A 12,276-nucleotide genomic window follows, 5' to 3' on the forward strand; every position below is an offset into this window, starting at 1 on the left:
TGCTCACTTTAAATCTGAGTTTATGATGTGTGTACGAGCATAATTTGTGACATCACAAGTAGTTTGGAGCCAGTCTTGGTCCAGTGTGTACCTTCCAATGAGGGAGAAGGGGTGGATGTAATTTCAAGATTTTTTAAGTTGTTAATTGAACTTTTTGTGGGGAAAAAAAGATCAGAAACAAATTATTATAATTATTTTTTGTGTATTTTTATATGTCTTAAAACTTGTCTGAAGGGGATCTTTAATTTGTAATTCTCTGTTTCTGTTGCTGTCTCTAGCTGGACCGACCTGATCGTGGGAGCTCCTAACTTTTTTGACCGTAAGGCAGAGATCGGTGGAGCTGTGTATGTGTACCTGAACCCGTTTGGTCACTGGGATGATCAGGCCCGGCCCATCCGTCTCAATGGGACATATGACTCCATGTTTGGAATGACAGTCAGCAACATAGGAGATTTGGATCAGGATGGATACGGAGGTGAAAACAAAATATTTTCAGTTCATAACTGCCAAAGAACAGAACTGTACCCGTAGAGAAAGTGAGAATAATGACCACAAGGTATTTGTCATACCCCACAGACAATGTTCGTTAACATAGATGTGCACTTTGAGTCTAGATGTTCATGATAGAGGTTGTGTTGATGTTACTGTAAGTCTAAATCTAAGTCAAGACCCCAGATATTTAAAACAAAAATGTTACTGTTGCTTTTTACGGGTGAATAATTAGTATGAAAATACTCATGCAGCAACATATCTGATATGTGGGTAAAAGGGATATGATATAATGTTTTTTAGGCAATATCATCACAAATTTGCTGTGACATTAGCTTTAATTCATTTAAGAAGGAGAAATAACAGAAAAGGCCAGATTCTGTTCAATTTATCCTGCTTTTGTTTGTACAGTAGGATTTCAGTGTTTTATTGGGGTAACTGCAACTTACAGTTATGAGATTAAATCACACAATCAACGCTATAGTTTTCATCAACTGAAATGTAAATTATAAAAAATTAAATGGGGTATTCAGTTCCAATAATATGCAGTAAAACTGCAAATCAATCAATCCTGTTTCTGTTCAGATATTGCTGTGGGAGCACCCTTTGATGGAGACGGCAAAGTTTTCATCTACAGAGGCTCAGATGCTGGAATTGAAACAAAACCTGCTCAGGTGAGTTAAACATTTCATATAGTAGTTTAATCATTTAACAGATGGCAGAATAGACGAAAGGTTAAAAAAAGATGAAAATGATTGTAAGAATGAATGAATGATCTGTATTCTTTATCCCATCAGGTGCTGGATGGTCGTGACTTTGACGTGAAACATTTCGGATACTCCATCTCAGGTGGTTTGGATATTGATAACAACCACTATCCAGACATTGCAGTGGGCTCTCTTAATGATTCAGTGGTTCTCTTCAGGTGAGAAAAGAGTTAGTTTAAGTGTTATTATTATTATTATATTGATTTTTAATTTTGGTAATGTTACGCCCCTGAAACGGGGAGAAATAATCACAAGAGTGATACGAGTGATTTCTTCAGTGAGAGCGTTTACTCGAATGAATAATTGAACATATACACAATCTACAAATAAACATAGGCTACCCTGCTTAACAGGCTGGTTACAGTAGCATACATACCCTATTCAAGTTACACAAATATTCAGTATTTCTTTGAGACATAATTCCTATTCTCTCTACTGTTACTGGTAAATAATATACTGCTGTAACTCAGTAACCTCTCATAACCTTGTAAAAGTTACTAAATAGACAATATAGAAAAACTGTGTAAAATACATTTACATATGTAGACAATTGGATTCACAAAATGGCGGAAGCAATTGGCGTAGTTACGGGTTGAACTCTGCTAACAAGCGGGAGCTAGCTCGCCAGACACTTTACCATACTCGGCAAACTTTACTTTAACTCACTTGAAATGTTACACATACATTCACTTGACACTCAAACATATTAGAAAAATTATTACAACCACCTTAATAGTGTCAAATGCCGACAACATACCTGAAACGGGGAGAAATAATCACAAGAGTGATACGAGTGATTTCTTCAGTGAGCGCGTTTACTCGAATGAAGAAAACACCGCGAGTTCCCCTGGATACGTGGGTGGAGACAAAAGCAATCGATCTCACGCTAGTAGATTAAGACTACTTTGCGGATCACTGATAATACCATTATAGCTGAACCTCTGACAATAAACAACAACAACAATTAATTAATTAAAGACCTTTTAAAATTTTAACCTCTTTTGACATAATGAATTCCTACTTTTTTTTAACCCATTTTAAACACATCTTATAAATTGTTTCTCATGACTATGATCTTTTTAACCTTATCACAGCATTTTAAGTGTACTGTCCTTTTTAAGCTTGTATGGTCCTTTTAGTGCATCATTCTTTTAACTTATCACATACTCCCCTACAAAATAAATGTCGTCCCGACATTAAACCAATTAATTAAACAATTTTCTCTCCTTTTTTTTCAATCTCTCATGAGCTTGACAATGAAGGGCTCCTGTGAGTTGGTACACAAACAAAGGTCACAGTCTGATGACTCAACAGTCCATAATCACAGGGCTACAGTCCATATTCGGTGACTGGCCAATGCATAAACTGTCTATCAGCAGTTTTTCAACAGTCCATTAGTTTTGCATGGCAATGATACACAGTCTGCAAATTGTCCATGACAATAGTTTTGAAACAGTCCATGAATAGTCCATGGCAACGGTCTGTGTGAACAGTCTATGTATTGTCCATGGTGTTCGTCAAACTTAGTCAAGTCTGTAGGCTCATGGTTTGCTGGAGTCCATACATGAAGGGGGGCTGGAAGTAGTATGGCTGAAGGGGTGGTAGCCATGGGACCAGTCCTGATGCATGGTAGACAGGTAACATCTGAGTTGCTGGCTGGATACTGTAGCAAGAGGGGATGCCAAGCTGATCGTAGGTCATACGTCTCGGTGGGTGTCTCTCTCTTTGTGGCAGCTGGTAGGATGGCTCCTCAGGTTCAGCAGCACTTGACGAGGGAGAGGCATGTGGTGAGTGTTCATCAGGCAAATTTCCAACAGGTAAGTCTATTTCCTCACCAGGCAGGTTTTCAGCAGGTGTGCTAGACTCCTCCAGCTGGTCTTCCCCAGGAGACTGTGCTTGTGGTGCAACAGGAGCTGGCATTTCAATTCTCTCTTCCACTGGTGGGTGCCTGTGTTCAAGCGCCATCCTCGATTCAACCAAGGTTTCCTTTCTTTCTGCAGGCACTGTGGGGGCTCGGAGTGGCTCATGATGGAGTTCATACTCATCCCCGCTGTCCTCATCAGATTCCTGAGTTTGAGATGCAGGCTGGTGTTTCTTTTTCTGTGTCCCTTTTCCGTTTTTTGTTAACTCTGGTGATGTCTCGAAAGGTAAGTGATCACAGGGCATTAGCAAGTTTCTGTGCAGAACTCTGGAGCATCCCTTACCCCTTTCTGGTCTCACTTCATAAATTGGCAGGTTAGACCCCATTCGTCTCACTACTGTGTGAACTGTGTCCTCCCAATAGTTCCGGAGTTTGCCTGGTCCTCCCCTGGGTGTCAAGTTTTTGATCAGGACGCGCTCACCGGGTTGTAGTGCTGAACTCCTTACTTTTGTGTCATAGTACCTTTTACTCCTTTCAGCAGCCTTTTGAGCATTTCTGTTAGCAATGGCGTACGCTTCCTCCATACCTTGTTTCCATTTCTCCACATAGTCTCGCTGGTCACTGGAGCCTGACTCTGTGTGCAGTCCAAAGAGCATATCAACTGGAAGCCTGGGTGATCTCCCGTACAGAAGATAGTATGGCGAGTAGCCTGTCACTTCACAACGTGTACAGTTATAAGCATTCACCAGTTTGTTCAAGGACTCTTTCCAGTTTGATTTCTGTGCATCAGTCAGTGTCTTGAGCATCTGTAACAATGTCCTGTTCATGCGTTCCACTTGACCGTTCCCCATCGGGTGATAGGGCGTTGTCCTGGACCCAGCCACTCCGCTGAGTTTCTGTAACTGACTGAACAACTGATTCTCGAATTCTCCCCCTTGGTCGTGGTGGATGCGAGAGGGGAAGCCAAACTTCAGGGCGAAGTCATTGAAGATTAGGTTGGCAGCAGTTTTCCCTGACTTTGATGTGGTGGCGTATGCTTGAGCAAAACGCGTGAAATGATCAACAAGGACAAGGATGTACTCATATCCGCCTTTGCATCGGTCAAGATGGAGGAAGTCAATGCATATCAACTCAAATGGCTGTGTTGTCACAATATTTGTCAAGGGGGCTCTTGTGTCATGGCAGGGTTTTTTCTGTTTTAGACAAGAGCAGGCTTTAGTCACATAGTGCTCGATGTCTGATTGCATGTATGGCCAGAAGAAACGGTCACGTACTAGGGATACTGTGCGATCAGCGCCTTGGTGACCCATGTTATTGTGCAACTCTTCCAACACCTTTCCTTTGTATCTTTCTGGCAAGACTAGTTGCTCACGGGCAGTGGTAGTTCTGTACAGAACGCCATCATCATCTATTGTCAATTTGTCCCATTCCCTGAACAAGCATTTCGTCTTTGGACTGAGCTCTCTCAGCTCCTTAACTGGTGGCTTGGAACCTGACAGTTTGCACTCTAGCACAGGACAGATAACTGGATCAGACTCTTGTGCTTCTCGTAGCTGTTCTTTTGGTATGGGGCTGATAGATGCAGTGGCTGGCTCACTTTCAGCTGAAACTGACATGGATACAGCTGTGAGTGACCAAGTTGCAGGGGACTCTTTCTGTACCTCAACAGCTTGGATGGCAGCAGTGATGGTGTTAGGTAGCAGTTCCTCACAATATTCTCTCATTAGTGACTCTACATCCAGCGGCATTCTCGACAAAGCATCAGCATCACTGTTCTCCTTCCCTGGTCTGTACTTGATTGTAAAGTGGAAATCAGCCAACTCTGCAACCCACCTGGAAGTGGTTGCGTTCAGCTTTGCAGTCGACAGGATGTAGGTGAGCGGGTTGTTATCACTATACACAGTGAAAGTTGGAGCATAGTACAGATAGTCGCGGAACTTGTCAGTGATTGCCCATTTTAAAGCCAGGAATTCTAGCTTGCCTGCATGGAGGTGATAGTTCTTTTCAGCTGCCGTTAACGAACGAGAGCCATAAGCAATGACTCTAAGTTTGCCATCTTGGTGTTGATACAGTACTGCTCCCAAACCTTGGTGTGATGCATCAGTGTGTACAATGAATGGCTGAGTGAAATCAGGGAAACCCAACACTGGTGGATGGAGTAGGCAGTCAATCAAATGTTCAAGTACCTGTTGGTGCTGATCTGTCCACTTGATCAGTTTATTTGAGGGCACAACATGACTCACTTTCTTTAGTCTTGTTTTTATTTCTCTGCTGTTGACAGAGACTTCATCTGTGTCTGCTTTTAGGAGCTCATATAGACAGCTGGCTTTTCGTGAAAAGTCTTTGATGTACTGCCTGTAGTAGGTGAGTAAACCAAGCATTTTCCTGAGTTGGCCCACAGTCTGAGGTCTGATATCTTTTAGTGCTCTAACAGCTTCAAAGTCGGCTGGATCAACTTTACTGCCCTCTGCAGATACTATTCTGCCCAGATAGCGGACCTCAGGCTTGAATAGATCACACTTGCTTGGCTTGAGTTTGATGCCGTGCTCTCTGAGGCGTTGCAGCACTTTTTGTACATCATTCACATGGTTGTCAAAGGTTTTACTGAAAACCAGTGTATCATCCAGATAAGGAATGCAGATGTTATCCCGAAGCCCTTCCAAACACTCCTCCATACAACGTTGGAAGGCCGCTGGGGCGTTCATGAGGCCGAAGGGGATGCGAATCCACTCATAAAGTCCCCATGGGGTAACAAAAGCTGTCAGTGGTCTGCTTTCTTCCGACATAAACCCCTGGTGGTAAGCTTTCCCCTGATCTAAGAGAGAAAACCAGGATTTACCACCTAAACTGTTCATGATGTCTTGGACCCGAGGGATAGGCTGACGATCAGGATGGGTCTTCCTGTTCAGGTCTCTGTAATCTATGCACAGCCGAAGGGTGCCATCTTTTTTTCGCACACACACAACGGGTGAGGAGTATGAGGAGTTTGACTTCCTGACCCAGCCTTGTGCTATTAGGTCGTGGAGGTAACCCTTCATTTCCTGGTACAGGGGGCTAGGCACTGATATATATGTGCGTTTGACAGGTTCAGTGTCTTTGAGGGAAATGGTCATATGCAACTTTTCAATACAGCCGATATCACTGTCTGACTTTGAGAAGGAATGACACTCTTCTCTGAGCATCTGTTTCACTACCTGTCTCTGATCCTCACTAAGGTGACTAAGATCCACTGGTGGATCCCACTGTTCACTGGCACTACTTGTGGGCTTCATGCTGGTGTGACTCACTGTGGCTGGTGTTGCAACTTTCTCAAATACCTGGGCGGGCAGGACTGTCATAATGGTTTGTACTGTGCCAATTAATGTGCGCCCTGGTAAAACAATGTCATGGTCAGTTGGGTTAGAAACATCAATTGTGATGACTGGGAATACACCTTTCCTGACTCTGACTAGTGTGTCATAAAACTCAAGACCATCTGGCCATTGTGGGTTCAGGTCTGGCTGAAACAGCATGGTCATGTTCTCTTTGAAGGGCTGTGTAGCTACACGACAGTTGACTTGGATGCTGCTGTGTTTTGAAACTGCAACCTCCTCTTTCTTCGTTTTTACTGCATACTCATCTTCTTGCTCTGCGCTAACAGCCTGTATGAAAGCTCTCACTTTGTTTCTTTTGAGGCTTGGGAAAGCTTTCCTCACTGTGTGATACCGTTTAGTCTTTTCAGTCTTTGTCAGGATGTGCTCAATAACATTGAAACCTATGATGGGATGAGACAGGTGCCAGCCTTTCATTATAAGCACTGGAATGATCAGTTCTTCTGCTTGGTCAGTTTCAGAGGCTAGCCGGAAAACTGTTTCAATCCATCCCAAGTACGGCATTTCAGTTCCGTTTGCGGCAGTCAATGTCAAGTCATCATGTGAGTCAAGGATCTCTGAAACATCTCTCAGCCTTGTGGTTGGGAAGTATTCCTCTTTCCATCTTTCATCAATTACCGAGACCTGAGAACCTGTGTCCCATAGAGCTTGCAGGTGGTGGCCATTTAGGTAACATTCAACAAGACACTGCCTGCCAACTAGCGAGGTGACTTTGCGGGGGTGGCCAACTCGAGGTAGGAGGGGCGGAGTATCAGCAATTTTCCTTTTGCAGGAAGCCTTTCCACCGGCGCTTGGCAGGTGAGTGCATTTTCCTTTATGCTCAGCCCAGTTTTGGTTTTGACATGTTTTGGAACAGTACAGTGTCTCTTTGCAGGATGAACATCGTTTCAATTTGTCAGGTGAGTCTGCACTGCCACAATTTGCACATTTCTGGGACTCTTTGCTAGTCACGGTTAGCACCTGTCCCGTGGTGGTAACCATTCCCTGTTTAAAGGAGCCTCCCTGGATGGTCTGATTCCTCTGATTTTGCATCCAGCCTGAAAATGTTCTCCACTTCCACATCGGTAGCAGTGCATGCAGCGTTCATTCGCTCCTGTCTGCTGGCAGACAAAACATCTCCGTGGAGCACAGACAGAGTGATTGGTGTACTGATTCGGTCCATACTGTGGCCACATTGGAGCAGATGTTTGAGACTGGTTGTAGCTGCTGTAATACTGCTGCGGTGAAACAGATGGCTGAGGGTCCCTATCTGGCCTAACTGCAGGTGGGGCATAGGACTGTGGCTGGAACCTAGTCTGATGTAAAGTTTCTTTGATCTGGGCTATCTCTGCACTGAGACCTTTCAGAGAAGCTACACCTGTCTTAAGCTCTTGTATCTCTGTTAACAGTTCTGGGGAAATCCCTGTTTTGGTTTCCTTCACAGAGCACTTAGCAGGTGACCTATCTTCTGACTGCACTACACTTACACTTGTGGCTGACTGTTGGTTGCTAAGCTTCCTTTTGTTTCTCCTTTCAGCCTCATTAGCACAGGCAACATTTAACCTCTCTAGCAGAAGCTCATCTGAGGTCTCAGTATCTAATAGGAGAGGCTGCATGTCTATCCTGATACTTTCATTCTGGAGACCAGTAAGTAGTGTGTGTAAACACATGCGCTGGACTAACGCTGGATCATACTTAAGCCCTGATTCTGACTCTTGGGAAGCAAACAGTACTTTCTGCCTCAAATCTAAAACTCGCATGAGGAAAGTCTGAGGAGTGTCTTTGCTGTTCTGTGCTTCAGAAGCTAGCTGCTTGTAGAGCTCTGTGGCGCTCTTTTCTTGGAAGTGGGAGCGCAGGATGCGTCGGAGTGTGGGGAGAGTCAGGTGGGGCTTTCCTTCCAAATAGCTGCGTAACTGTGAGCCGGGAGATATAGCTCTAATTACAGCATCTACTATTTCTATTTCAGGATAACCTCTGTTCAGTCCATTCTCAATCTGATGAGCGAGGCTAGAAAATGTCAATTTATCTTTCTGGCCTGCTTCGCCTATTTGACCTGAGATTTTGAAATCTTTGCGCCAGCATGGGCTCGGCTGCTGCAGCTGAGCACTGACCGGGGGCTGCATACTGACTGGTGGGCTGACAGTAGGTTGGGCCTGGCACTGAGACTCATACCCAGCAGCATTAACAGGGATGGACTGCTCAGTTTCCACTCCTTTACATTGCTTTACAGTTCTCTGCTCCTCTATTTCTCTCTGAGTCCCTGCCCTTTCCACATTCTCCTCAGTTTGTACTGCTCCGTTATCCGTGCCCATGGCCAAACCTGCAATTTTGTCTTTCAGCAGCAACAATTCTGACATGCCGTCATCTTCTAACTCTGCTACTTCTTCTCTTTCAAGATACTTCATTACATGAGTCACTAGTGATATGCGGGACTTTCCTTCAACATTTTCTCTCCGCTCTCCTGAGATGTTAAGAAAATCACAGACTCCGAGCAAATTTTCTCTAGTCAGGGTATGTAGTTCTCCTACAACCTCTTCCTGTAGCTCTTCCAAGGCTGTCATCATGTCGACAGGGCAGGAGCAGCTTTTACTGTGCAGGAGTTGACTCTGAACTGGATGGCCTTTAATGTCCCTGATGATCTCTGACTGGCCTCAGGTGACTTAACCACCAGCTTCCAGCTCTCCTTGAACAGCAACACGTTCCTCACTACCACCTGCCTGGGTTGTATTGTGGGGGATTTAGCTACCACAGGATTCGGCCGCCAGGTTGTGGACACCGGACATCCAAGGAGCAATCCCAGCGGTGCCTCCAAAATGTTACGCCCCTGAAACGGGGAGAAATAATCACAGGAGTGATACGAGTGATTTCTTCAGTGAGCGCGTTTACTCGAATGAATAATTGAACATATACACAATCTACAAATAAACATAGGCTACCCTGCTTAACAGGCTGGTTACAGTAGCATACATACCCTATTCAAGTTACACAAATATTCAGTATTTCTTTGAGACATAATTCCTATTCTCTCTACTGTTACTGGTAAATAATATACTGCTGTAACTCAGTAACCTCTCATAACCTTGTAAAAGTTACTAAATAGACAATATAGAAAAACTGTGTAAAATACATTTACATATGTAGACAATTGGATTCACAAAATGGCGGAAGCAATTGGCGTAGTTACGGGTTGAACTCTGCTAACAAGCGGGAGCTAGCTCGCCAGACACTTTACCATACTCGGCAAACTTTACTTTAACTCACTTGAAATGTTACACATACATTCACTTGACACTCAAACATATTAGAAAAATTATTACAACCACCTTAATAGTGTCAAATGCCGACAACATACCTGAAACGGGGAGAAATAATCACAAGAGTGATACGAGTGATTTCTTCAGTGAGCGCGTTTACTCGAATGAAGAAAACACCGCGAGTTCCCCTGGATACGTGGGTGGAGACAAAAGCAATCGATCTCACGCTAGTAGATTAAGACTACTTTGCGGATCACTGATAATACCATTATAGCTGAACCTCTGACAATAAACAACAACAACAATTAATTAATTAAAGACCTTTTAAAATTTTAACCTCTTTTGACATAATGAATTCCTACTTTTTTTTAACCCATTTTAAACACATCTTATAAATTGTTTCTCATGACTATGATCTTTTTAACCTTATCACAGCATTTTAAGTGTACTGTCCTTTTTAAGCTTGTATGGTCCTTTTAGTGCATCATTCTTTTAACTTATCACAGTAACACATATAACAGGAGACGTATAGGGCAAATTTTACATCTTGTTGCTCTAAATATATTTTTTATTGTAAAAATTCAGGATAAAATTACAAACATGATAAAGACAAATTTGAAATACGCATCTGACCATAAATCCTGCATCTGTACTACTGTTTTAACCATCAGTTAGTCATACTTCGTTCTACCTGCACACCTCTGTGTTTTTCTATGTGTCCCCAAGGTCTCGTCCAGTCATCCATGTGATCAGGGAAATATCTATTGACCCACAATACATTGATCTGGAGCAGTACAACTGTAAAGGCAGAGATGGAGTCTGGTAAGAACTGATAATGTGACAGATGTGTAGGATAACTTAACTAAACTCATATTTAAAAAAAACAAACAAATAAACCAGTTGCTAATGAATTTTTCTCCATGATTTTTTCAGAATTATATATTATCTTGATTTACAACAGTGCCAAAAAGTTGTAATACCTGTAACACAAATATTTTTTTCCCTTTCCACCATCTGACTTTTTTAGCGTGGAGGTCAAGGCCTGCTTCATCTTCACAGCCCACCCAAAACACTACTCACCACACATAAGTAAGTCACACCTCGGTTTTCACGACCACTTCTGTTCTTCTCTCACATGGGACTTCATATCACCCCCGCTCAGTGTCAGGAGTCTTTTCTATTTACAGTGGAAAGTAACCTTATATGTGGGGTAACATTAGACTTTATTATGATTAATTCACAGCTGTGTAATACTGTATTCCCTCAGATGGGGGGGTTTAATATACGTTCTGCCCCTGGTGGGCTGTTTAAGTGCTCTGTGTGTGTGTCCTGACATTTCTGTATTCCAATCCCCCCACCACCACCTCTCTCTCTCTATGCATTGCCCCTTTTTTTACTCTCTTCAAGCCCTAATGGTGCTCTTTGAAGCTGACACCGAGCGCAGGAAGCTTGGCCTACCGCATCGTGTTAATTTCCTGGGCCGCAGTGCCCTGGAGCCGGAGTACACTCAGACAGAAGAAGTGGAGCTGCATAACCAGTTTCACCCTGCGTGCACCACTGCTGTCTTCCAGCTCCATGTCAGTAACGTAGTAACGTCTTTATTCTTGTCTTTTCTTTTACTGGTAGGCACAAAATTGATGTTGATAATAATACTTAAATAATAGGTGAAGGTACACAGTGTGTTTTTGACATTTTTTTCAGTTTCAGTGCAGTCAATACTTAGAAGTCAAAATCAGCACTCTTTTACACCCTGTTCCCACTGTAACTCATTGACTTTTTGTTGATCATTAATCTGTTTTATAAATTCTCACCATGCAGGAGAACATCCGTGACAAACTGCGTCCCATCTCACTGGCGATAACCCACACTATCAAGCCGGTGCCACCACGCAGACACTCAGGTGCCAAGAAGCTGGAGAAGCTGGCGCCTGTACTGAGTGTTTCTCCTTCTAATACGCTGTACTCTGAGGTCTGTAACAAAAAAAGGAACAAGAAGTATTTTGTGGTCAGGATTAATTTTAACGGGCTACTCCTGCCCACACATAAACAAGTCAAGTCACTTGTTACTGTATAAACAGGTCAGGCCTTTATGTAACACTTGCCATCAACAGTTTTCTTTTTGACTGTAGTTTATACTTTTCAAGGGTAGTTAAAGCTGAAAATTAAATTAAACATTAAACACTGTTTGCAGTCCAGAACATAAATATGCACAAGAATGAGATTAGTGTTTAACTGCAGGGTTTTATATTGTCGTAAAGACTTCCTCACTCTGATTCTGATGTTGGGAGATGGTTACCTCACATGCACCACTGTTAAATATACAACTGCTGCAAGGAATATCACCCGTATATAGTGTAAGATCTTCATAAAGTACAATTAGGTTTTTGGGTTTTTTTTGAGTCAGAGTCCTGGAAACTTCTGCTGATTACCCTTCCACACATATCCTGCAACCTTGGTTTTGCATTACCTGTGTTTTTTCTGTAATATCTGCTGTTTAATAGAAATTTCAATATCTATAATTTCTCTACCATATCTGTATTTTAAACATATGTGGAT

The 12,276-nt window shown here is 42.8% G+C and overlaps 1 protein-coding gene across 4 annotated transcripts in view; it reads left to right on the plus strand.

Moving 5' to 3' along the window:
- The window catches only part of itga7 (integrin, alpha 7), a 47,364-nt gene that overhangs the window by 23,660 nt on the left and 11,428 nt on the right, over positions 1 to 12,276 (plus strand). For all 4 annotated transcript variants that reach the window (XM_042406098.1, XM_042406099.1, XM_042406100.1 and 1 more), the window contains exons 7-13: positions 279 to 475; positions 1,075 to 1,163; positions 1,287 to 1,414; positions 10,448 to 10,543; positions 10,749 to 10,810; positions 11,129 to 11,298; positions 11,540 to 11,689. In XM_042406098.1, coding sequence (XP_042262032.1) covers positions 279 to 475; positions 1,075 to 1,163; positions 1,287 to 1,414; positions 10,448 to 10,543; positions 10,749 to 10,810; positions 11,129 to 11,298; positions 11,540 to 11,689 — 892 coding nt within the window. The remainder of the gene's footprint in view (positions 1 to 278; positions 476 to 1,074; positions 1,164 to 1,286; positions 1,415 to 10,447; positions 10,544 to 10,748; positions 10,811 to 11,128; positions 11,299 to 11,539; positions 11,690 to 12,276) is intronic.

The sequence above is a fragment of the Thunnus maccoyii genome, chromosome 3 (assembly GCF_910596095.1).
Source record: "Thunnus maccoyii chromosome 3, fThuMac1.1, whole genome shotgun sequence".
Classification (NCBI taxonomy): domain Eukaryota; kingdom Metazoa; phylum Chordata; class Actinopteri; order Scombriformes; family Scombridae; genus Thunnus; species Thunnus maccoyii.